This window comes from Nannizzia gypsea, genomic scaffold (genome assembly GCF_000150975.2).
Source record: "Nannizzia gypsea CBS 118893 supercont1.5 genomic scaffold, whole genome shotgun sequence".
NCBI lineage: Eukaryota > Fungi > Ascomycota > Eurotiomycetes > Onygenales > Arthrodermataceae > Nannizzia > Nannizzia gypsea.
In genome coordinates this window covers 1,126,247-1,150,185 of record NW_003345197.1, presented here as the reverse complement: position 1 = coordinate 1,150,185, position 23,939 = coordinate 1,126,247, and the positions used below count along the sequence as shown (strand labels likewise).

At 47.2% G+C, this 23,939-nt stretch overlaps 8 protein-coding genes across 8 annotated transcripts; 5 read left to right on the top strand and 3 right to left on the bottom strand.

The window, feature by feature from the left end:
* Positions 1–399: 399 nt before the first annotated feature.
* On the bottom strand, positions 400–1,823 carry MGYG_06259 (SNARE Tlg2; the record flags this gene model as incomplete). Its single annotated transcript, XM_003171663.1, has 4 exons — positions 400–687; positions 747–1,099; positions 1,185–1,717; positions 1,801–1,823. The coding sequence occupies 4 exons, from the start codon at positions 1,821–1,823 to the stop codon at positions 400–402; spliced, it is 1,197 nt and encodes a 398-aa protein (XP_003171711.1).
* A 930-nt stretch (positions 1,824–2,753) lies between these two features.
* MGYG_06258 (calmodulin) lies at positions 2,754–3,716 on the top strand (the record flags this gene model as incomplete). Its single annotated transcript, XM_003171662.1, has 6 exons — positions 2,754–2,756; positions 2,872–2,928; positions 3,043–3,058; positions 3,149–3,274; positions 3,390–3,602; positions 3,682–3,716. 6 exons carry the CDS (start codon positions 2,754–2,756, stop codon positions 3,714–3,716), a joined length of 450 nt encoding a protein of 149 aa, XP_003171710.1.
* A 575-nt stretch (positions 3,717–4,291) lies between these two features.
* On the bottom strand, positions 4,292–5,307 carry MGYG_06257 (hypothetical protein; the record flags this gene model as incomplete). Its single annotated transcript, XM_003171661.1, has 2 exons — positions 4,292–5,234; positions 5,294–5,307. 2 exons carry the CDS (start codon positions 5,305–5,307, stop codon positions 4,292–4,294), a joined length of 957 nt encoding a protein of 318 aa, XP_003171709.1.
* Positions 5,308–8,077: 2,770 nt separating this feature from the next.
* MGYG_06256 (sulfite reductase flavoprotein alpha-component) lies at positions 8,078–10,074 on the top strand (the record flags this gene model as incomplete). The annotated part of the gene is made up of 2 exons (XM_003171660.1): positions 8,078–9,994; positions 10,063–10,074. 2 exons carry the CDS (start codon positions 8,078–8,080, stop codon positions 10,072–10,074), a joined length of 1,929 nt encoding a protein of 642 aa, XP_003171708.1.
* Positions 10,075–15,854: 5,780 nt separating this feature from the next.
* MGYG_06255 (AhpA protein) lies at positions 15,855–17,037 on the top strand (the record flags this gene model as incomplete). Its single annotated transcript, XM_003171659.1, has 3 exons — positions 15,855–15,920; positions 15,984–16,787; positions 16,855–17,037. The coding sequence occupies 3 exons, from the start codon at positions 15,855–15,857 to the stop codon at positions 17,035–17,037; spliced, it is 1,053 nt and encodes a 350-aa protein (XP_003171707.1).
* Positions 17,038–18,630: 1,593 nt separating this feature from the next.
* MGYG_06254 (hypothetical protein) lies at positions 18,631–20,821 on the top strand (the record flags this gene model as incomplete). The annotated part of the gene is made up of 4 exons (XM_003171658.1): positions 18,631–18,957; positions 19,077–19,356; positions 19,407–19,551; positions 19,615–20,821. The coding sequence occupies 4 exons, from the start codon at positions 18,631–18,633 to the stop codon at positions 20,819–20,821; spliced, it is 1,959 nt and encodes a 652-aa protein (XP_003171706.1).
* Positions 20,822–21,240: 419 nt separating this feature from the next.
* MGYG_06253 (PAS2) lies at positions 21,241–22,134 on the top strand (the record flags this gene model as incomplete). Its single annotated transcript, XM_003171657.1, has 3 exons — positions 21,241–21,560; positions 21,856–21,995; positions 22,055–22,134. 3 exons carry the CDS (start codon positions 21,241–21,243, stop codon positions 22,132–22,134), a joined length of 540 nt encoding a protein of 179 aa, XP_003171705.1.
* Positions 22,135–22,235: 101 nt separating this feature from the next.
* Positions 22,236–23,610, bottom strand: MGYG_06252 (hypothetical protein; the record flags this gene model as incomplete). The annotated part of the gene is made up of 3 exons (XM_003171656.1): positions 22,236–22,612; positions 22,670–23,359; positions 23,427–23,610. The coding sequence occupies 3 exons, from the start codon at positions 23,608–23,610 to the stop codon at positions 22,236–22,238; spliced, it is 1,251 nt and encodes a 416-aa protein (XP_003171704.1).
* Between the last annotated feature and the right edge of the window lie 329 nt (positions 23,611–23,939).

Sequence of the window (23,939 nt, the reverse complement as noted above, 5' to 3'; positions counted from 1 at the left end):
TCTCTATGTACGTTATGTATGTATATGTAGGCCGATGATTTCTCATTATTCGTTCCAGGAGGCACTCAAGATGAGCAGCCCTTACCTTTATACCATACAAGCTTCATACCCCCATAGACAGTATGCATAAATTGTAAGGTCAAGATAAGAGTACAGTAGAAAGTTTTGCAGAGTAATTGTAGGGGTATTCTAGATATCAATATCATAACTATATATGTACAGAGAACGTTGTACAAACCGCTAAAAAAGCGAGCCAAGCACCGAACATATTCCCTTCAATCTCAAAATGAGTGGTAAGAGGGACTATGTTCGGACTGGGAAGAAGAAGAAAAAGAGTCCCAAGAATCATGATTGAAGCTCAGGGGGCAGAAGAATTATCATTAGCCAATGATGTTTATATTACGAGGGTAATGAGTTATCTGGTCCATTCCATATATCGACCAGTAGTCTATGGCGAGCGGTATTTCGTCTCCGACCTATTTTGTATGGCGTGTCATCATGCAAGAGAGACCTTTGATATGGTGGATTTTGCGGTGTTTGGGGTGGTGGCTGCGGCGGCGATTGAGGCGCGGGTTCAGCAGCATGTCTCTTCGGTTTGACTAGCAGTATAATCAACATTGCTACCACCAGGAGGGCTAGAAGGAGTATTATTTTTCGTTTCGTTGTTCGTCTTTGGTAGTTCGTGGCCTAGTGAGATCTGTTAGTGTTCAGATGGTTTGATAGAAGTATAGCGGGTGTAAACATACAACTTTCAATTCCTTGTCGGCACCTTTAACGTCGATGGCCATTCGTTCAACGTTGAAGTCGATGCGGTCCAGCATCGTGCCTTGATCGATAATCATAGTTTGCAACTCACGGAAAATATCAGAGAGCTCAATGATACCTTTTGCAATGTCATTGATTTCTCGTTCCCGCTGTGCAATTGCGGCATCATTACTGCCAAGTTGCTGTTGCTGCTGCTGTGCAGTTTGTAGGAGGGTAGATTGGGAATATGACTTGTCGGCGTCGGACTCTATTAGGGACGGGTCTGTGTATGGGTTTTGTATGGGAGAGCTAGATCGTTCGAGTGGTGAGACCATTCCATCTATGCCTCGGAGCTCTATTTCCACGATAATAAGCAACATTAGCCTTGGACCGTAGACAAACATAGGATATACACTGCGTCTCCGGTCTCTGTAACTCACTTTTTAAATAGGTGCTTTGCTTCTTTCTGAACCCAGCACTGGCTTCCTGAACCCTTGCCGCAAGGGAAATCTGCAGATTCCTGGCCATGGTATCCTCGCCCTTGTTAACAGAGCCCTGCTCTCGCGCCTCTCGAGCCATTATCTCAATTCTCTGTATCGATCTCTGGCAGTCGTGAAACCCTCTCGTGATGTCTTGAGTCAATCGTTCAATCATGTCCTCTTCTTCTCTCCGGACATCCTCATCCCCGAACCCGGGCAAGACATGTTTCTGATGCAGTTTGTCCAGTTTTGCAGACTTCTGGGCAATATCTCGCAGGTAGTCGGTAACTTCATCCTGCACATCCATCCATCGAGGCGGTAGCAAATCCATTTCTATAACAGCGTCTCCATCGTCTTCAAATCCGCTGCCGGACATGAGTCCGCGGCGTTCCTCTGAGTTTCCCGTAGTGTCTGCATGGTCACTCCAGGCGCCTCCGATGTGCCGTGGTTTTTTGGACGGGTGGTGCGCAAAGGATTGCCGGTAGGAGATGTAGCTAAACAGGTTGAAGTTACAAGATGGCAACGTCAGCTATTTCGGTGCGCCATTCATTCACAACAGCGGATAAGAGAGGCTTACAGGTTCGTTCTATCCCGCCACATGATTAGAGTACAGCAAGATTAAAAAGAAAAACAATTGAACACGGAGGATATGGCAACGCAGCAAACTATAGATCAGCGATCCGGGGTACGTTTGCGCATGATCCTGGAGAACAGAAGCTCTCAGAAATCATAACACAGAAGAAGCTGGATATCTCCGGAGCCACAACGCTAGGGTCTCCACGCCGGAGGCTATGCTATCTGCTGTCAGCCTGTCTGCCGTCTCCTCGCTGCTTGTCTGCTTGCTTGTCTGGTCTCTTTGGTTATATCGAACTCCAGCAAATCCATGACATAAGGCTGTGATCCGGTCACGTGATGGTCTACAAATAAAGGGGTTGAAGAGAAGAAGGCAAGAAAGAGAGAAAGAAAGAAAGAAAAGAAGGAAAAGAAGGCATAGATAGACAAAAGGACAGCTGTTTACAGAGTACAAAGAGGAAAATGGAGGATTAATAGCATGGTAAGTCCCAGTGTCTATGAGCAGCATCTCCCTTAAGCAATTACTTATGGACGAACCAGGAAGCTAGCTGGGCAGTAAACTAGTTATTTACTGCTGGACCAAGGCTCCCAAGGCATACATACTGCTGCTCCAGCTGCTTGCTCCTCACTGGTTAGCTGGCTCACGTATCACTCGGCTTATCATAGCAGGTGAATAATAAACAAATAAAGCATGAATCTTATTAGTGGCGGCAGCAGCAGTCATAGTAGTATTAACAGCTAGTAGAAACAAGGAGGAATGAAGGCGTGGCTTGGCAAACGTGATCCGAGGGGTCGAACTTCTCAAAGTACAAACTTCAAGTGTGTTATTTTATTTATACGACAGGACAACTCCCAGCTTCTTGCGCTTCTACCGTCCAGCATCAGAGCCAGCGATACGTTCTTCCATCTCGCCTGTTTCCTCCAGACCCTCCTGTCGCCGATACCCAGCTAGAAACCATGGTTTGTAGACCTGCGCATCCTGCAACCCCTCCTCAGACCTCCCTACCCCCTATTTATCCATAGCCAGCCACCGCGGGCCCTTCGTCAGCTAATGGAGTACTCTTAATGCATACAGGCCGACTCTTTGACCGAAGAGCAGGTGTCCGAGTACAAGGAAGCCTTCTCCCTGTTCGTAAGTTATATCTGCTAGCCCTTGTTGTGTCTAGAGTGACTTCGTTCAAGGATGCCCCGCCCTTGGAGCGTGTAGACAGATAGGTAGCTGACCAAGTATTCCACCATCGAACAGGATAAAGATGGCGATGGTGAGTAGCGATTTTTATCTTCAAGGAGACCGATACTATAATCTGGTAGGCCTGAAAATGGAGCGTCGACTGATATGTCATGTCCCATAGGCCAAATCACAACCAAGGAGTTGGGAACAGTGATGCGATCCCTGGGCCAGAACCCCTCCGAATCCGAGCTACAAGATATGATTAACGAGGTTGACGCCGACAACAATGGAACCATCGACTTCCCAGGTACGGTCTACTCCTGGGACCTACAGCCCACTCACCCGTTTCCCGAAAAGCCCAAAGCGTTACAAATAATCACGGCTTAAAGATAACTTACGCTAATTGCTTATCCATGGTACAGAATTCTTGACTATGATGGCCCGAAAAATGAAGGATACCGACTCTGAGGAGGAAATCCGGGAAGCCTTTAAAGTGTTTGACCGTGATAACAACGGTTTCATCTCTGCTGCCGAGCTCCGCCACGTCATGACTTCGATTGGTGAAAAACTAACCGACGACGAAGTTGACGAGATGATTCGTGAAGCTGATCAGGACGGTGATGGCAGAATTGATTGTAAGTGCCCTCAATGGTGCTGTGTATAGCTTCATTTTCTTCTTTGCTGTATCTTTTGTTTGCTAACGAATACCTGCAGATAACGAATTCGTTCAACTCATGATGCAAAAGTAGGCTCCAAGTTCACATAGCAATCTAATCACTATTCCATAAAAGATATCGACAGAGTCATATTTTTTACATTGTCACCAATCTCCCCTTTTTTTTTGCTCTTTGCGGTTTTGCCTTCTCGACTTTACCCATCAGTGGATGCTGGCAATAACATTGTTTCTATGGACCTTGGTTATAGTAACCAATAAATTACTTATCTCGTGGCCATGCTTTCAATGTTCATCCTCTCTTCTCAGTGGGACAAAGATTGGTAAAAAAAGAAAGAATTACATAAGATTTCCCGGCTCCTGCGATGTTCAAATGTATATTCGAATAGGGATACAATCATATTGACGGTTTCTTCGAAATTTCTGCCTACTCTATGCACGTCTGTTACTGCCCAATCACCAGCTGTTCACCATAAATATGGGATGTCTCTGGGAAGTTCTCTTAATACCAAGTGTTTTCATTGATAAACTACCCATTTCATTAAAAATCGTGATCTGTATCGCTAAGGCCTCTGATGTTATACTAATACGCTCGCTCACCGTCAACCTGGGTGAATTATTCAAAACCCAATGCCCAATGTAAGAATAAGTCTACCGGTAAAACTTGAAAACATCCATGTACTGTCTCGCAAGGTCAACTCCAACGAGATTAGCTTTTTTGCGTGTGCTTTGGGCCGACGCACTTTGTCCAAGGTAATCCCGCCTCTCAAGCCCTAACCCAGGAACCTGAATCGATTCTGTAGCCCCTGGAATAGAAAAATTCTCCCACAACTCACGTATTAGCATGACTCCCAGCTCCCAGTCTTCGTCTGTAGGCAGGATAACTTCGCGGGGTGGGTGGTGTGGGAGAAGAGGAACGAAATCCCAATCCTCCTCAGGCTCCCGAGTGAGATCTGGCTCCGACTGTCTTAGACCCGGGCCATTGTACTCAATTTCCACGATTGCTCCACGAAGACGAGGCCTAGGCACTGTCTGGCGAACTTCACCTATCCGGACCCGAAAGTCACCTACTTCATAGACTTCTCCGCCAGTGACAACCACGGTAAAGCGGTGGTTCCAGAGCGGTTGGCAGAATTTTGTTGTCATGGAGAAAAAGGACAGGTATGATTGTGGGTCTAATGTCTTAATCGCTGTGGTATGGGCTTCGGCTTGAGTAAGTGAAGTTGAATCCTTTCCATCCGCTGGGGACTTCTGGGAAGAAACTCCCATGGCTGATATTGGAAGAGAGGGCGGTGAGTTCATTTGTTTCTCCATTACGGCTGGATCCAGCGGATCGACCTCAGGTCGTGGTGAGATTCGGATGAAGCCATGATTTTGGTAATGGCTAAGAGAGAGAAAGTGCATATATCGTGGAGTCGGCACTTTGTTGTGTGGGAAGTTTGCGGCCGGTAGGCATGATGCGGTGTCTCTTAGGAGTTTGAATTCTAGTGCCCAGCGCCCAAGCCTGGTCGGTTGATGTATTGCTTTGAACCGATCAATCACAGTTCTTGTTGCCGTTGTTGGCAACTCAGGGTTGCTTGGGATATAGTATACTCTAAGTAACGGTTAGCTTCTACTGCTGTCTGGTATCTCAAGGGCGGAAGGCTTGCATACCCAGTTACCGACATTGCTTCTCTTACCCCAAACCCAACTGCTTCTCCCTTCTAGCCCAGATACACAGACCTGAGGTACTGGACCTCTCGTACTTGGGCTATATACGAATTTGATCTTCGCTTCCAGGCTTAGAATAATAATGAATGAATGAATTTTATGAGCGTCTGGGTTGGTGTTACTCCGTAGTGGTATTATTCGAAAATGCAGACAAGCTAGCACCAGCGTCACCTTTCGGACTTAGGATCCAGCTGTCTAGGAGTAAGGATACAACGGCTTTGGCCTTTGGATATTTGTAGAATCTCTGGAAAATGGTTAAAAGCCAGCAGAAGGATAGATACTAGATAGTAAATATTATGAACAAGGAAAAGTAGTAGATAGAATGAATCGATTTCGGGATATTTTTGCAGCCTGTAGACCTTGAACGCTATATGGTATCCAAAAGACAGCGTTGGTGGAATGTGTTAATACTATTATTGTTATGTGTTAAGCATCGTCATGGACTTAATTTTTATGATGGTTGAAGGGGCGAAATCTCAATCACGTGATCTTTTTTGACCTCATCGACTTTTTGCGCAAAAAGACCAACATCAAACTAACAAAAGTAGGGCCTATCCGTCACAGCATAGGTAAGACACTACCGAACCTTCAGTGTCAGAATACAATGGTTATGAGTATTTCAGACACTGCTAATCTATCGACAGTATCAAGTAAATCCCCGTGGCTTGTTTCTGAACCCTAGGAAAGTCAAGGACTGCCGCGGATCACTAGTATGGGCCCTGTATTGGCGTATCCCTCTGTATTGCAGCGAAGAACTCCGATCAGCCAGCCCATGATCAGCGCGGCAGAGGAAGGACGCAAGGATTAGTTCTGGACACTGGGCGCCGAGACCAGCATCGGATTTTGGATTTCCCATAATCGGGTTGACTGGTCCTGACCTACGGAGTACAAAACAACTTGTCTCTACAGAGCACTCCGTACGAAAAACGAAGTACCGAGTTAACTCCTCTCTCCGGGTGAATAAACCATCTTTCGTGCAGAGACAATTTTCAAGCCCCTCTTGATGAAAGGCATTATGGCCACGTTTTGTCGACAAAGACAAGGAATACTCCGTATCTGCATCGCTGCTCTCTACATGGGGCTGAAAATGCCGCAACTGGCTACTCAACGTCCTGGCAGATCCACCAGAGTACATGCATCATTAGCAGCGAACAACCAAGCCAAGATAGATTAAGACTAATTTCTTTCTTTTTCTTTTTCTTTTTCTTGATCATTCTTCTTACTTGAGCGACAGAGGGCAGACGGGTAACTTGATGCAAACAGCGGGTTTGTTATACGAGGTTCATTGAGTCGCCGTTTGATGCAGAATCATGTTGAAGGGTAGCTGCTCTCAAACGGATTAAGAAGAGGCGCAGCTCTTTACGTTCAGCTGCCAACATCCACGGAGTGCATGAGCCGAAAATTAACAAATAGGCTATGTGGTTCGCTTGAAGATCTTAAAATAGCGCAGGGAAACGACATAAGTTTCCGCTCAGCAACGCCCACCATCCAACTTGCTGGGGGCTGGACAGCAGCAGGCCCTGTTTCCTGGATTCTACCTCAAAAAGCCGAGCTGAAGGTTTCTCATCAAAAAATGCATATCTGCAAGCCAAAGGAAAATGGACTGCACCTTAGAACAGTTTCGCAGAGAGCACGAGCCACGTTCGTGTTTCGGCCCTGTGTCAGCCCAGGATCGGGACATCGCGGACAGGAAAAGGAAAGCGTGCAGCTCCGCAGCAAACATGGAGTACACCCCTTTTTCTTCTGGCCGAAACATGCCTTTCATCCATGGGCCTCTTCCGCCGCCCGTTGTATGAGTATATCTGTATCATCCACCTCCTTTTCTCCCTTGTCCTCCCCTTTCTTCCTCCTTTTTCTCCCTTTCCTTGTTACGCGCTTATATAATCTGATCTAATCTGATCCGCTGATTGATAATGGCGTGACGCTCTTCGGCACTTCGACCAATCATAGCTCAATCTGATATGAAACCGGTGGGTCGGCAATATCGTAATTTACAAAGCGTTACCCAATCAGCCCCGGGGGCAAACACCCGCCATTCGAACTGCATCAAAAGCGCACCTGATGGGCCGCGTAGACGACAAGGGGACCGAAGGAAAGGAGCTCGATCGTGCTAGATCCAACGGGCTGCAGACAGACCCATCATTATTGACACCAAGGATCGGATGGACCTGCAGCCGAGCGCGCCTGTTATCCGAAATTTGGTCTTGCAGGCCGCGATAAGCATTCGTAATTATGGTAATTTTACGTATCCCGCGTATTTTTCTGGAGTCTCGGCAAGATCTGATTAGGGACATTTTCTTTCTCAGGAGAAAATTCGCCTTCGACGCCGCAGGACGGGCCGGCAGTCAGACAGTCAGACAATCAACCCAGAGAGGCCCGAGGAAAAGAATATAACTCGCTCCGCCTGCCTCTGGACTTGTGAGGGCTTTCCTCTTACTCTCGTTCTACCTTGGAAAGTGATTTCCTACCATCAGATAACCACACTTTTCACGCTTTCCCCACTTATCTGATCAAAAGTACTGTGTTCAAATTCCGCAGCCCGGTATGCAGCCCCCCTTGCTACCACATCCCAACCCCGAAATCCCCCATAAAACACCCATTTCTTTCCGATCTGTATTTATTATCGACATGTTCATACCTGAATTGATGCTGATTGTTGCTCCCTCTTTCCTAGATATACCCTTGTTGGGACCTTTTTTTTTCCTGGCTATCTAGCCCTCTCTCACAATGTCTACATTATCATCTCTTCCTGGTGAAGAGCCAGTGCCTATCCCACTCACCTCTACATCACACCCGAACGACCCTATTCCCGAAGAGCCTACATCAATACCGCATTTGACCCTCCTACGACGCTCGGCAACCGGTGCATCGGACTCGCAGTCAACAGCGACCTCGGTCACCGGCGCATCAGAAGTGTCCGTTGACTCTGATGTCCCGCTGACACCGATAACGGAACCGTCTAGTGACGCTGCGCTGGACGATGCATACGCTGATAGCAAAGAGCCAGGTGCTATACCCCAACGCCGAAGACGAGCGTCCACAGTCTTGATATCCCAGAATTCAGAGGATGTCCAAAGGATACTGGGAGACATCCGCGGCGGAACCAATCTCTTAGGGAAGATATGTTGTGGAGGGGGATGCTGCAAACTTGAGCCTCTCAAGCATGCCCTTCCATCCATCACTACCAACCCCGTTGCCCGGCCAAAGAACGCTGCGTTTGAGAGCCTGAGGCTATACGTTGGCGAGCTCTCTATCGACAGCAAGCTTACCAAGACCGCTCCTCTTCCAGAAAATACCATATCCTTCTCGTCTCCGTCAATTGACTCCGTAGGAAAGAAACTAGGGCCAGCAGATCATCCTCCTCAATTCCTCCAACCGCACGCACCATATGAAGTCTATCGTGCGCCTCTTCACCATGCACGAGAGTTGACGAGACCCGGGGCTGAGAAACGAACTTACCATTTTGATATCGATGTCACAGATTATCCAGTTGAGGGTGGAAATGTAGACTTTGTCGTTGGAGGTGCCATTGGTGTTTGCCCTAGTAACTCTGAGGATGTCGTTGAAGCTGTCTTCAATCGCCTCGGAGTTCCCAAATTCATACGGGATAAAAAGATCACACTCCATACCACCAAGGGTCGATGGCCTACCATTTGGGGAGACGAAAAACCTAGAGACCTGTTAACCACCAGGCGTGAACTTCTCTCCTGGTGTTCTGATTTACAGAGCTACCCTCCTACTAAGCCGTTCCTTCGACTTCTCGCAGAGTATGCTTCCGATGAGAGTGAAAAGAAGATTCTCATGTATTTATGCTCTGCGCAGGGCCAGGCTGCTTTCTGTGACCTCCGGACTGGTCCTTATATCACCGTCTTGCAGCTCCTTGATGCATTCCCTTCGTCTCACCCACCTCTAGACCATCTTCTTTCCACCCTGAACACACTTATGCCCCGGTTCTATTCGCTCTCCCAAGATCCTATGATTCAACGCACTATTGATGGGAAGGAATCACGCCGTGTTATCGAGATTGCTGTGACTGTTCATGAATGCCCTGACTGGAAGGGGGGATACCGCACAGGAGTCGGATCTGGCTTCTTAGAACGCCTAGCTCGAAAGCTACAGGCAGCTGAAAGAGATGGCATTGATCCAGCTAGCTTGGACTTGCACGTACCCATGTTCCGTGGACTCATGTCCAACCCACTTGCCAGACGATTCGTCTCTGACGGACCCATGCTCCTTATTGGAGCTGGTGTCGGCGTTGCTCCCTTCCGTGGCTTTGTCCAGAGCCGCCTCAGATCAGCCAACTGTGCCAACAAGGTCTGGGTGCTCCAAGGGGTCCGTGACTCGTTGCTTGATGAACTCTACTCCGGAGAATGGGGGGTCCATGAAGACGAAGTTAAGAAGGTCGTTCAGAGTAGACGAGGCGAAGGTAGATACGTGCAGGAGGAAGTACGCCATCAAGCAGACCTGGTCTGGTTCGTAATCAATTCTCTTGATGGACGAGTCTTCGTCTGTGGCAGCAGCAAGGGCATGGGTGAGGGTGTCGAGGCAGCCTTGATTGACGTAGCCATTGCAAAAGGCAACCTGAACCCAGACCAGGCAAGAATATTCTGGGATGAGAAAAAGGCGGCTGGCCAGTACATTGCGGTATGTCTTAGTTCTTCTTCTTTTTCTTATTTGAGTACGAATCCATCCATACTGACAACTCGTAATAGGAGACTTGGTAAATTGGGCATCATTGAACCTTTCGGGAAAAATTACCTTCTATCAAACGGCATCCCGCTTCTACCATATTTAGACCAACGACTTCAAAATCTGCATTTGCTATCATCCAGTCTCCTATTCAATATTTTTCTCTCCTGCGTCATCAGCGCCTCACTTTTTGAGCCCATCCACACTTTCGTCATTTCCATTCGGGGTTATTTTTAGCATAGATAAACTGTTAGCATTAGGAGCAATCCATCCATCTCTTCATTCCATCTCACATTTACCGACGGAGTACTCCGTATGTCAGGCCATATTTGCCTACTCATGTTGTCCTCTCTGCAAGCTTGACGCAGTCACCGCAAATCAGTTTCATCGTATGCTTAAGCCGTTAACCGGCTTAGGAACTCTGGTCTTGTCAGGATTTGTGACCCGTTTTTGATAGTCTTGTTACAAGGGATACCTGCGACCAGGAAATCTCGATTTTTGGGGTTGTACATCGTCGTTTTCCAAAGGAAAATAATACATGTCATCTTGATAAATACTGATATCAAGCTGCCTGGATATTGTCAATAAATTCTGGCACTGGCGGCAGCAGTTTGCCGTTATTTCTTTCCTCCCAGCAATCAAGGAAGTTGGGGAACAACATTTCAGGTTTCATTCAACCGCCCATGGCCAGGAACCAGGAAAAATAAAGACAAATGGCTCTTCCATAGAAGGAAGAAAGAAGAAAAAGGGTTATACAAGTAAAATAAGCATGGCAGAATACGTGCTACATAGTAGACGATGATGTTGGTATGATTTTCCCCTGTCCTGCCCAGTTGTACCCGTTGATATGGAAATCCAACGTACGGGACCTCCGTATGCCCTGAGGCGCCAGAGTTCTGGAACCATTGACTATCGCTTTTGAACCATGGAATTTGCTGCGCCCATAGACGCCACAGGGTGATCTACAGCGGGGTTGTACAGAGCATTACTGTCGCTGTAAAGACCTAATCTGGTTCTTGACAATGTAAATGAAGGGGTGTCCTTCAGCAAGTCACGTCCGTCACGTAGTGACAAGTAACTTCCCACCTCTCGTTCTAACAGTAGGCTAAGGAGGAATCTGGGTATCATAAGCCATCGATGATTAAACCAAGAAAAGAGAAAACGATATCTTCGATAATTTCTGAGTAATCAAACAAGGAAAATATTCTGATATTGAGAGACGATCGCAGCCTTTGGTCTCGCCCTACCAAGGGCACTGTGCGCTGTGCATGGCCCTCGAAGAAGTTGGATAACAAAAAAACCGACTGCGAATCAGAAATACTACACCCTCATACTCCTACCAAGTATTGAGTAGTTCTAATAAGAGCATGTAACGGAGAAACCAGGGAGCTCCAAGCATGGTTGCTGTCAAAAAAGAGCGTTCGTTGGCAGGTAACCCTGAGCAAATATATATCACCATGCGGGCTACTTCCGAGAGCTTCTGTTTGTCAGGCAGATATTATTGAGTTACGTATGCCTGGCACCGTAGAGACGGCGAGGTGCCGAGAAAGAGAGCAGTTCTCTCAGATTCTGTCAAGAGTCAAGCGGCTTCCCAGGGTCAGCGAAGACGGCAAACTTTGACAACGTAGCATTGGTTAAATCCCCGTCGATCTGTGTCTGTCTTACGTGCGGCCCGTCTATGGGGAAGAGGCTTTCTAGGCTGGGCCATACAGAAGCTTGAAAGACAGGTAAATTGTGGCCGGATGGGGTAATGAAGTTTGTTTAACATAGTCCATCAAACACTCTTCATAAGCGATGCGCTCACAGGATGTTTCGGCTGATTTGTTTGCCATGGGTAAGAAAAGCTCGATCGAGGTCGCATGACGGAAAGGCGCATGCATATACGATACAAATACCCTCAGCGGACGTTTTCGGGCATCCCACGCAAGAATATATCTATGCAATGCGCGCGAGTCTTACACCCAACAGTGGCAGGGGTATGGAGTGACACTTTTAAGATGTCAGGTCATCACCCCAGGATTGTGCAATACATTTTCGTACAGCGCATCGGCCTTACACGAACAGCTGGTGAAAGATAACAAAACGCACTTTAACAGTGCGTGGGGAGGGAGGGGGCAATTGGTATGTGTGACAACCGCGCATACACGCATCGGCCATCGGGACCTGTGGCGGCGCCCCTTGGAATCCCGAGAGGAGCTTTTATGTGTCGGTATGTCAAGATAGACTCCGTGCGCCAGGTAAAGAGAGACCAAGGGATCAAATCAGGAATATATTTGCTTTTTCATGGTCGGTTTATGATTCGTCACTTTACGTCGTGATGTCCATGATTCTAGGTCCGCTGGATGCCTTCTCTTGATCCCATCCGCTTTTTCCTTCCTGCATAAGTATATCCCAATGGTATCCGATGTTCTCTACTGTTGTTAGTCAAACGTAACTGAAAGTCTGTGAGAGCGACCAGTTGTGACACAAGAGCAACGTTTCCTGGTTTGTCGGCGAAAAGGATTCCCTGGAGACAAGGCGCAAAGACAGTAGGTTGACCTCCTGTACCACCATCATGTCGACCCCAAGTGGGAAATGTGCATATAACTAGTTCCGGCTGCCATCCGGCAAGCGAACGGGCCTGCCCGGAGTGTGAAGTTCGGCAACAAGACCTCAGGGGTTCATTGGCAGAGCTTCAACCATGTCGGTTAGAGTTCTTTGTGTTGTATATTCATTTCTCGTTTCCCGGTGAAAGGGACAGTTGTTTCATCGAATGATGCTTTTCAGAGTTCTGCCTCGCAGTTTAGAATCTGCCCACGCATATTAGAAGCACGACGTAAGAAGCATGAACAACAGCGGCGAACGGGACTATATCATTGGTAAAAGATAAGGGTCACCTGTCACTTATGCCACTGCATGTACAGAGTGCTCCATTTGAAGGGCCTATTATGCGCACCCTGAAACCATCGAGATTATATGCATTGCATCACAGCATACGCTGTAAGGCATGAGCAGCTGCGGGAGACCACCGTGTTAGCCAGTAATGTTCAGCACGACTTGGTAGCATGGCATAACCATAGTAACGATAGGATGCCGAATATCGAACGAGAGAAAGGCAAGGCTATTCGTTCATTTACTCGTTTCCTTAGTTTGCTTTTTTATCCCTCCTCCAAAATTAGATGAGTTGTCAATTATTTGGTGGTCGGAGTGTTTGCTTCAAACCCGCCATATATTGACTTTATTGTGGGAAAAGCGACTTCGAGAGCCACGTTACACGCTTCTCCGTCTACCCGTAATAGGCAAGCAGGGTCAGGTCAGACTGGTGTAAATATGGTACTAAACACTTTCCAGGCTATGGCCCGATTTGTCGTTGCTCAATACGGCGATTTGCATGTATGCTATGATGGCTTTCCCACCTTTGAGATACCTGACTTTGTGAGAGCGACTAGCAGATCTGACAACCGCCCGACGTGGCAACGATCGATTTCGTAGACAACTAGGCTAGGGCCAACATATCCCTGTCTGCGCGCGGGGGGTGGGGGTCATAAGAAACTCTGAATGAAGAAACTCGTCTGTCGAGATGGTGTTCTCTGTATGGGGTTTTGGTAGAAACTATCCCAGTATTTCGGCAGATCAGGGCCCTAAAAGATATGCCCGTTGCTGTCAGATTCAGTCGTGATTGAAAGGAACCAAGTTATATATCGAGCAAGTCGAAGTCAATATTCCCACAAATTCCAAGTTTTGAGTCGTGTGATTGGCCGATCGTTCGATCGCAAGCCAGCCATGTTTCGATTTAACTGAAACTTTACGTAGTAGATGGCAATGTACTAGGGATTTGGTGGTGGCCGGTGATGGGCTGAATCATGCCAGAAAAATAAAAATCTATTTATTTGCTGCAACAAATTCGACCATCGTTTCTTCTCGGATGCTGTGTGACAGCAGATATTGGTAGAGCCAGTTGATATACGTTTTTCAACCTTAAAAGGCCAAACCACAGAGCTCGGGGTCCAAGGAACCGGCTGCTTAGCGCAGAGGTACTCCGTATACACGGTACGAGGAAACTGATTATTGGAACGCCCTTGGTCTTTGCGTGGATGACTTTTCGGTTCGCGCTTGTCACGTCCTTCAACCTGGTATCGACTCTCCCTCGTAAGGACAGATTTGCAGAATAGTCTTCTGAGCGCCTCAAAGCCCGAACGCATGGATATCGTTTTCTTTTCTTTTTGGTTCCTCTTTCTTTCTTTCTTTCCTTTTTTTTTCCCTTTACTCCCACTGCAATTTTATCAAGGCAAAACCTGAATTTGCAAGTCGATAGTGGCTTGAGAGTAAACGGAGATTCGATGCCAGATCAAGGTTTCTTGCCTTGCAATGTACAGAGTAGACACTCCACAGGTCTGTATTTGGTCAACTGTTCCTGGCAATAATCTGTTGTTCGGCATTTGGTTTTCAGGGCGATTAGCAACCGTCAGCCGTAACGCAGGCATTTTGACTCCCGTACCTATATTGACATGTCCCAGGGTATGTTTGATATCATCCACCCCGCGTCTGGTGGATGCAAACTGTAGTTTCTTTGCCATGTGGATACGGAGGGCCATGGAGAAGGAGTAATAATATGGCTCTTTTCTTCTTCTATTTCCTCCTCTGCTCCCTCTAGGCTCCGCGAGGGCCTTAAGCCTGTCACCGAGCAGAAGAAAAGAGATGTAGGGTAAAAAAGAAAAGGGAAAGAACCACAATCGTGTCTTAATATGGGATTATGCCATGTAGTATTCCATCAGACCAACTTGAGATACTGGGAATTGGCGTTATGCCTGAGAATGGGCGTTAATTCATCCTGCTTCTGAGGCAACCCAATCTGTGGCGGGCATCAGGGAATGCTAAAACGCCTCACCCTCGGAGATCTCACTCCATAAAGCTCGAGATGCAGCCTTTTGGATCCACCAACCTCCATTGTCAGTGCTCTTTGGGACATGTCAGAGAGTACTTTTGGGGGTCTGATGCTATTTTCTGGCTGGATCGTTAAGTTAAGCCCTGCGGCAGAGCATGATATTCTGACGGCAGAGCAACTACCTCGTTAGCTTGAACCCCTGACCATCAGCTATTGGTCCCTAGCGAAAGGGCCGAGCATCGTATCATTGAACAAGCAAGTGGGTGCTCGAATGATGCTGAGCCTGGGAACAAGCAGCAGGACACACTTTCTTTTTTTTCGTCAGGCCAGGCAAATCAGTCTGATGGGGAGCTTTTCTGTCCGACCGAATTTGCTTTTTTGCCATACCCTCCTCCAAGCCCTCCACAATCGGACCAGATCAGGACAGGCCCTTTCAAGCGTCTTTGCCCCTGTCATTCTTCTTTTTCTTCTCGCCCATAACAACCCATGGCGATCAGTGTGTGGATCCAAGGAAATCCCACCCACCTTCAGACGGTGGTGGCCGCTGGACGGTGTTCGATAACAGACGCAGGTGTGCCTTTTGATACATATATTACTCGCCTGTCTCTTCCCCAGCATCACCTAGAAGCATTCCTTGCAAACGGAGTACCATCTTCTGTGACGTTTTCTCAGTTTGGCCTACATCAGCCTATATATCATACACTCCCTTCGTCAGCCTGAAGATTGAACTTTATCGGCGTTTGATACCTAACTCACGCTTAAACACTGAGCCGGTTTACTGGCTTCAACCCGACCCAACGTCTTCGAGCAGTACAAAATAAACATATATATTGCCATATCCCATAACCGCCTCGTCATTTGGCATTTATTGAATGATACTGGTGCTGCTTCCTACGATTTTGACACTCAAATTTTAAATCTCTCTGCAGAATTGGGCAGTTATCAGGAAATATGACGGTCGCCTACTCAACGGTACTATCAGATCACCGCGCGGAGAAGCTCCCCTCATTTAGAGAGGTAGGAATATAATGAGACTTGATCCCATATCCATGTGAAGCACTGTTTTCTAACTTTGTTTAGCTTCTGCCCGATCATCTCCATGATGAAATAGAGGGTGGAGTGTTTTATACTCAGTCTAATCAGAACTGGAGGCGAGGCTCGCTGCCGGATACCATGCCACCGCCCACTCAACACACTGATAGGCTTCCATCCAGACTGTTTGCCAGAGATAGTCGGTTTGATGATGTTTCCCTGCGACCAGACAGGTTCATGGGAAACAGTGCCAAATCGTCAAGTCAACAGCCCCACGTAGCGGAATCGAAACCCCAAATGTCTGCCTCACAATCACATTCCCGTCCTAAACTTACTCTTAACGAGATCAACCGGTCATTACCCCCTCCTGTCCCATCCCCATCAAGGGAATACTTCGTCAAGGTTTCGCCGAATGCCAACAGCAACGCCATATATGCACCGCTGAACGGTAGAGGAAGAAATGAGGGGGAGTTATCGAGCTACTCAATATCATCTCCCAGGAGTCAATTATCTTTCGATTCCTCGAATTTCTCACATTCATCTTCTCCAGTCAACATGATGTCTTCCTGTGATTGCCGCGATCAACTGTCATACCCTTCTTCATATGAGCATCCTCACGCTTGCGACAGGGCGTATCCCCAATCAACGTTTGGCCATTTTAGACCAGCCTCAGGCTTTTGCCTCTCAGAATGTGAACTTGGTGACATGAGAGAGAAAAAGAGGAGAGGGAACCTGCCAAAGCCAGTTACAGACATGCTCCGAGCCTGGTTATGGGAGCATCTTGATCATCCATACCCAACTGAAGAGGATAAACAGATATTTATGAGCCGGACCGGATTGACTATTAGCCAGGTAAGCCTTCATCCATACTCTTTTAGTATGGCGGCCTTCACAAGAACTAACATGTCCGTGTTTCCAGATCAGCAACTGGTTCATAAATGCCCGGAGGAGACAGGTGGCAACTTTGCGTAGCCAGGTCAAGGCTCGCAATAACTCAGAAAGCGACAGCAACAGTAGCCGGAGAAATAGCAGCCCTCGTCACAGTGACGATGACTCGGACTATTTGCGGACCCCATCCGAAAAACACTCACGCCTTCCTTGATTAGTTCCTTTATTATACTTTTGTTCTCTCTTCAGACTCAAATTTTTCCTTAGCCTGTCATAGCCCATGTAATTTTTAATTCAGACCGATGTTGCCGATTTTTAGGTAGTGTCTCTTTCTATGAGTGTACAACAAGGCGACAAATGTTTCGGTGAAAACTCCAGGCATATCCCGAGCCTTTCATATTTCTGACTGACCTTATTTCTGGTACTATATCAGTAGACGAGACTAAGTTCTCACGTATTTGGTTTAAACTGTGTCTGGTATTCTAGCAAACCGGCAGGCGGAGTAAGTAGAGTCTTCGGGATCTTAGCCACCCCTCGCCACACTTCGAATGGATCACTTTCAGACATGACTGTCATCCATGACAGCTTAACATCAGCCGTTAGCCGATCAATGCATTTTGCATGAAACTTGATGCAGGGGTTCCATTCCCTGTGCCCCAGGTAAACATATTCACCTGATACCATATCCTCAATCGATCAAAACCCACGGTCAAGGCCAAAGCTAAGTAGAATTATGTTGGAACCAGCCATTTTACTGTCCTACCGAACCCTTCGTTAAGTTGGCAAGGTACGGCCAGTGGCTAGTAAACCATCTCGCGACGATCGTATATTTTAACTTGCTTGTCTGGTTCTCGGCCTACCAGCCCGTAAAGTCTCTCGATCACGAGCCCATCCGCATCGATGTATATAAAAAAGAGATTTGGTAATTGCGATGAGTGGTGGGATCTACAAGCGGATCAGCCATGGTTGGGTGGCGTCTCTGTAAGCCTCCTAATCCGGGCATTCGAATCCTTGATACTGAAGACCCTCATTCGACGGCCCGAGGCACATATGTGCTAGTTCTCCGTATTTCGACTGCTGGTATTTCGTAACATACGGAGTACGTCGAGAAGAAACTTATGGGATCTGGACTGCCAGAGGATATCGGGATGGCCACAGCGATCCGAGCACATACCGCTCCACCTATGTGGTATATCTCATCCGTGAGCGACGCGTCCCCAATTAAGTGGCATGTGGCTAAGTCGCAAGTGTCTTGAGAGTCGAGCGTCCGGGATGTAGGCGGACTTGGCAGCAGAAGTCACTCCTGTCAGTGGCATGCTCAGTGCATTTGGTATCCCGGCCATAAGATGCGGTGTAAAAGTCGACTGCGCTGGCTGCAAGGCTAGAAGTTGTTCCTCAATCGAAAAGTGGACGTTGTTTCTTTTGCGAATAGACGAGTGAAAGTTGCGAAGGTTACATTAGAGTTTTATATCCAATTCTACGTTTTAGGCCTAGCGCAACCCCTGAGTATTATATAATTATACTTGCTTATTAATAAACAGTTATTAGGGCATAGGGCTTTTAACTTCACGTGATAGAATTTGACATCATGTATGATATACAGACAGATTGAAGGATAGAACAAGGCAGACGAATGACGAATAAGCTTGGTAATTTGAACTACGAGTGTTGGGTATCGCTATTTGCTTCCCAGGCTCTGCCGGCGACTAGCAAACTCTGGATTTGAACGCCTCGCGGAGCCTCCACCTGTCCTCGTTGATCCCCCGCTATTGACCCTGATAAATCGCAATCGCCAACCTCAGCCCCCATGGGGACGACTTTGCAGAGCCTGAGTGCTCTCATGCAAAGATCTACTATAGATGATCATGAAGAATTCATCAAAGCCTGCAACTCGATATTAAAAAAGTCTCGAGCCGATGTGGACGCACAGCATATCAAAACTATTGCGCTTATCAAATTGGACCGATTTGAGGATGCGATTCGCGTGATTGAGGAAGGGGGCGATGAGTTGAAGAAAAGGCTGCCGCTTGAATGGTCTTATGCGCTGTATAAATCTGGGAAGTTGGACGAGGCGATGTCAGTAGCTGCCTCTGTTGGTCCTGAAAGAGGTGCAAAGCATGTTGAATCACAAGCGGTTCGTGTCCTATCACCTATCAGTTAGTCAAAAGATATTGCCTAAAACCAATAATCTCCCTTCCTCTTTTATATGGTTCGAGCTCCCTCAGAAACGTTGCTAATCCATTAATATTATAGTCCTATAGAGCTGAAGATTTTGACCGGACTCTCAAGATCTACCAAGATTTGATCGGGGATGAGAGAGCTTCCACAGGGGAGCTCACTGATTTGCAAATCAATATAGCAGCAACTGAGGCTCAAAGGCTTTGGGCAGGGAAAAGTAGCCTTGCATGGGATATGGTACCAAATCGGCATGGTTTGGATCTGGATGTTTTTGAGACCGCTTATAATGTAGCATGTGAACATATAGCCAGGGGCAGTTATGAGAAGGCACTGGAACTTTTGACGATATCAAAAGGTATGTTATCTACGAATATCGTTCTAGGTGCTTTCTGACATAAGAGAAAGGACTATGCGAAGCGTCTGACGAGCTTTCCCCCGAAGACAAGAAAGCAGAAATGTTGCCCATCACAATCCAGGAGGCACATGTCTATTTGCAGCAGGGGAAGGTTGAAGAGGCAGAAACGCTTATTAGAGGCATTGACTTTGCCGAGTATGTACACTCACCCGGAACTGGGACTATCGTTAGGCCAATGTAGCTGACATGCATATGCAGGATTACCGAATCTTCTACTAAGATCATTGCTGAAAATCTCGCTCTTCTTACAACCGATCATAACCTTAACCCTTACATCAAACACAAGAACTTCGGACGAACTTCGAGACCGACTGATAACGATAAATTATTTTCCTATCAGAACGTCACCTTGAACAGAAATGCTTTTGTCATCGATCTCATGGTCCAGAAGTTTGATGGAGTTTCAAGGTCGACATCTAAAACTCTTTCACGCCCCTCTTCTACTACCCTTTCATCAGATATAAACTCTCTCGCCGTGTTCAATGCTGCCGCCCACACGCAGGGAGCTGAAGGCAAGAATGCGATAAAGAAAATATCATCTCTTGCTGAAATACGTCCTCATGATCTCGGCCTCATCTTGGTTCTTACTCAACTTCATGTGGCAGATGGAAACATCAATGCCGCAATATCCACGCTAGAGAGTTTCTCCAAGAAATTGGAAGCAACTGGTGATGACTCTCAGATGATGGTTCGATTTAGCCCTGGCTTGGTGAACATCCTAGTTACCTTGTACAGAACTCAAGGTCGCAAACATCATATAAATTCCGAGCTATCAAAGGCTGCAAAGTATTGGCTGGAGAAGGACCCTTCTTATCACCCAATACTACTACTACGCGCGGCGGCAATATCTCTCTTTAACTCACATGACTCGGCAGACATATCGACTGCTACCGGAATATTTGCCCATCTCCATTCAAGAGATGGCACTGATCGCATCGCAACTGCAGGTTTTGTCGCCTCTCATGCCATTTCCTCGCCGGCTCTTGTTGAGTCCCCCGTGAAATCCCTTTTGCCCGTCCAAGAGTTGATTGCCGGTGTAGATGTGTCCTACCTGGAAAACGCCGGCATTCAACTCCCTGTGAGCACAGCTGCCTCTACTTTAAGACAAGGCCAGAAACGGCGAGCACCGGACGCGGCGAAGAAAAATAAACGGATCCGAAAAGCGAAGAATATGGATCCAAACGAGAAAGTTGACCCTGAGAGATGGCTTCCCTTGAGAGACCGATCGAGCTATCGACCTAGAGGCAAAAAGGGCAAGCAAAGGGCAGCTGACCGAACCCAAGGTGGTGTAGTCAACGATAAGGCAGAAGATGGCCATGGTTCGTCTACACCTGCAAAGGCCGGTAGCCAGGTGATTGCAAGCACAGGAGGCACAAGGAAGAAAAAGGGAAAGGGGAAGAAGTAGTTCAATCGGCCCCCTGCTTGCCTGCTTCTTACCTTTATGATATGCTACCTTAGCCAACATATCGATGTTGATAGAAACCGTCCTCGTAGCAAAATTATATACCATTTAATGAACAAACATAGAGGCCATCATACTCACCAGCCCAAAATCTGCTTTTTACCATATTACCTACCTACCTAGGGTAGTGAGCCAGCTTCCAAGGTTGCGAGCAGCCCTGGTCGCCGAGATAAATTGATAAGATCGAATCTGATAAGGCGTGTAGCCAATCACGTGAATATCTGCAGGGCGTTGAAAAAAACTTTCCTTAAAAGGGAATCGAGACAACTTCAATTGATCGCGTTGTTTGTTTTGAAGCGTCCACTAATTGATACCACAGCCATTGTCCGGTGAAAAGTGAGGCAAGGAGAAACAACCCCAAGATGGCACCCTCCAGATCGTCAACGCCAGCCTCATCTCTCACGCAGGCTTACTTATTCCTGTACAACCTAGTATCCCTAGGGCTTTGGGGTACACTCACTTTCCGCCTGTTTTCTTCTCTCTTCCAGATATACAGTGGCAGCAATGGCAGCCAGAGCGAAGGGATTGCCGGGCTTTTTGTCTATCTCTTCCCCCTGCTCCGGACCACTCAATCACTCGCCACCTTGGAGATTCTTCACTCCTTGTTCGGACTTGTTCGAGCGTCTGTGATGACTACCACCATGCAGGTAGCCAGCAGGCTACTGCTGGTCTGGGGAGTCATGTACGTCTTTTCGCCATTCAGTCCCACTCTACCGATCTTCGAATTAGAGGGCACGGGGGCGAGCAAATATTTTCTTCTCGGTCATGGGATGAGTTCTGCCCAGCTGAGCGATTGGGGGTTTATTGGGTGTCTGTTTGCATGGGGGATTACGGAGTGTATTAGATATGGCTTTTTTGTCTTCCAGATTCTGGGACAGGGTATTCCTAAAGCCATATTGTGGTTGAGGTTCGCATTGCCCCCACTCCCTCTCATCCGTGACAACCGCATTGATAACCTTTTTACCCTTTAACTCCAGATATAACACGTTTTTCATCTTATACCCAGTTGGGATTTCAAGCGAATGCTTTTTGATCTACCTTACGGTGGTCAATGCAAGCGGTCTGCTTGCCATCTTCCGCTTTGCATTCATTGCTATTTTACTCGTTTACATTCCTGGTATGACCATTATATGCATAAACCCTGCCATCTGATAGCTTACTAAGTTGATAATTCAGGGTCCTATATATTGTTTACCCACATGATGGTGCAGAGGAGGAAAGTGATGAAGGCTGAGGGCAAAAAGAAAGCCCTTTAAGAATTGCGCCCTACCCTACACGCCAGCGACATTGAATTAAATACGTTTTCAACTAGACGGGGTCTCTACAGAATAGAAGTCTTTTAATTAATATTATAATCTCATATATCCTTCATTAGATCCCTAATGGCTTTTGCAGCAAACTTCTTCCTTTCCTGGTCAGGTAAATCTGCCCCCATGTCTTTTATGGCCTGCACTCTCATCATTAGCCCTTCAAGTTGCTCGACTTGAAGGCTGTCATCTCCGATATCCTCAAACTTATCATCAATGCTGCCATCATTCCTTTTGCTGTTGATAGCAAGCCGAAGACCAGCCATTTCCTTTTCAAGCTCATTAGCTTCTAGAGCGAAACCTCCAATGGCCTCCTCGTCTCCGTGTAAGCTAATCGACTCCAAATCGTACTCCGCGTCATCTGAGGCTGAAGACGACCATTGGTGAGTTTCTAATACTTCCTGCACTCTTGCAATGCCCATGAGTTCTAGAGAGACGAGTCAGCTAGTCACAGTCGCGTACTCAGAGAACAGGGGGTTGTTACCTCCATATTCGTTTCTTGCTTTGGGATCCTCAGTGGTTCCTTTAGGATCCCAAAACACTACCTCAAGTCCAGAGCCAACTCCTAGATCACTCAACTCCTCGTCCCACCATAATGCTCCATACTCCGCTGAATCCGCTGAAGCATCACCATCGTCATGCTTACTTGCAGCGGAGATACCTTTCTCACACTTATCCCCCACCAACACAATCACACCAGGGATATCACCTATCTCACCTCTCTCTTCCTCGGCCAGCGCTTTGACTTCTATAACCGCACGAGCAAGATCTTTAGTCCTGTCCACCGCGCGTTGAAAAATAGCGCTGTCAGTGTTTTCACCCCCATCCATCATCCCCTCCCTTAGTAAAGCCGGATCAGGCGGTTCCGGCTTTTGCGTGCAGACTATTATTGCCCCTATGGCATCCCTGACCTCCCGCGCCTCTTCGCTGGCGAACTCCTTTCTCCAAGCCTCGGGGGAGCTTGCGCTATCCCCCCCGGCCGACGACGAGGAAACATCCGATGAGGGTATTAATGGAAGTGACGGAACTTCGTCGACCCATAGTGGTATATCCGCGCTGTAGTATTTTGTATTTAGCTGTAACGGCGCGTGTGTGGTGTATCCCGCAAATGACGCCGGTGGTGGGGTAGTAGCTGTACATGCGACGTCTGAGATGTCGATTGTCGCATCACTGTCTACAATACAAGTTAGAATGGGTACTTAGACTCCAATCTAGGCGGCTATCGGTCGGAGATTTCTCACCAGTTTGTTTCGTGTCGGATTTCAGCGAGGGGAGAATGGGCGGCTGGCCAGTCAGGCGGGTGAGGAAGGGTGGGATAACTGTTTGAGATTCCGTACTCGGAGCTAGAATCAGGAGCCGGCGAGGGTTTGAAATTTGGTTGACCTTGTTCTTTGCCTTCTCCGGCCGCTTGAGAGGCGAAGACATGGTGAATTGTGTCGGTACCGTATATTTGTTCGGAGTTGTTGACTTTGAGACTGAGAAAGCATACGATATTCAACATCACACGACAGGATACGATGAAACAGGTCAATTTGAGATGCACAAAAACAACCGCAAATGGTGCTTTATATCGATATTCGTACCAGGGATATCAGAAGAATCTATACTGTTATTCTGAACTTCTTGATTAAAACCTCTATTTCTTTCCGTCTTGACCTGGCTGGAAATAACACAGACCGACAATAGACCTGCATGACTAGATAATAAAAAAAGCCGTTACATCAAGTATATTTCGTTCAGCAACAGTGTTCGCA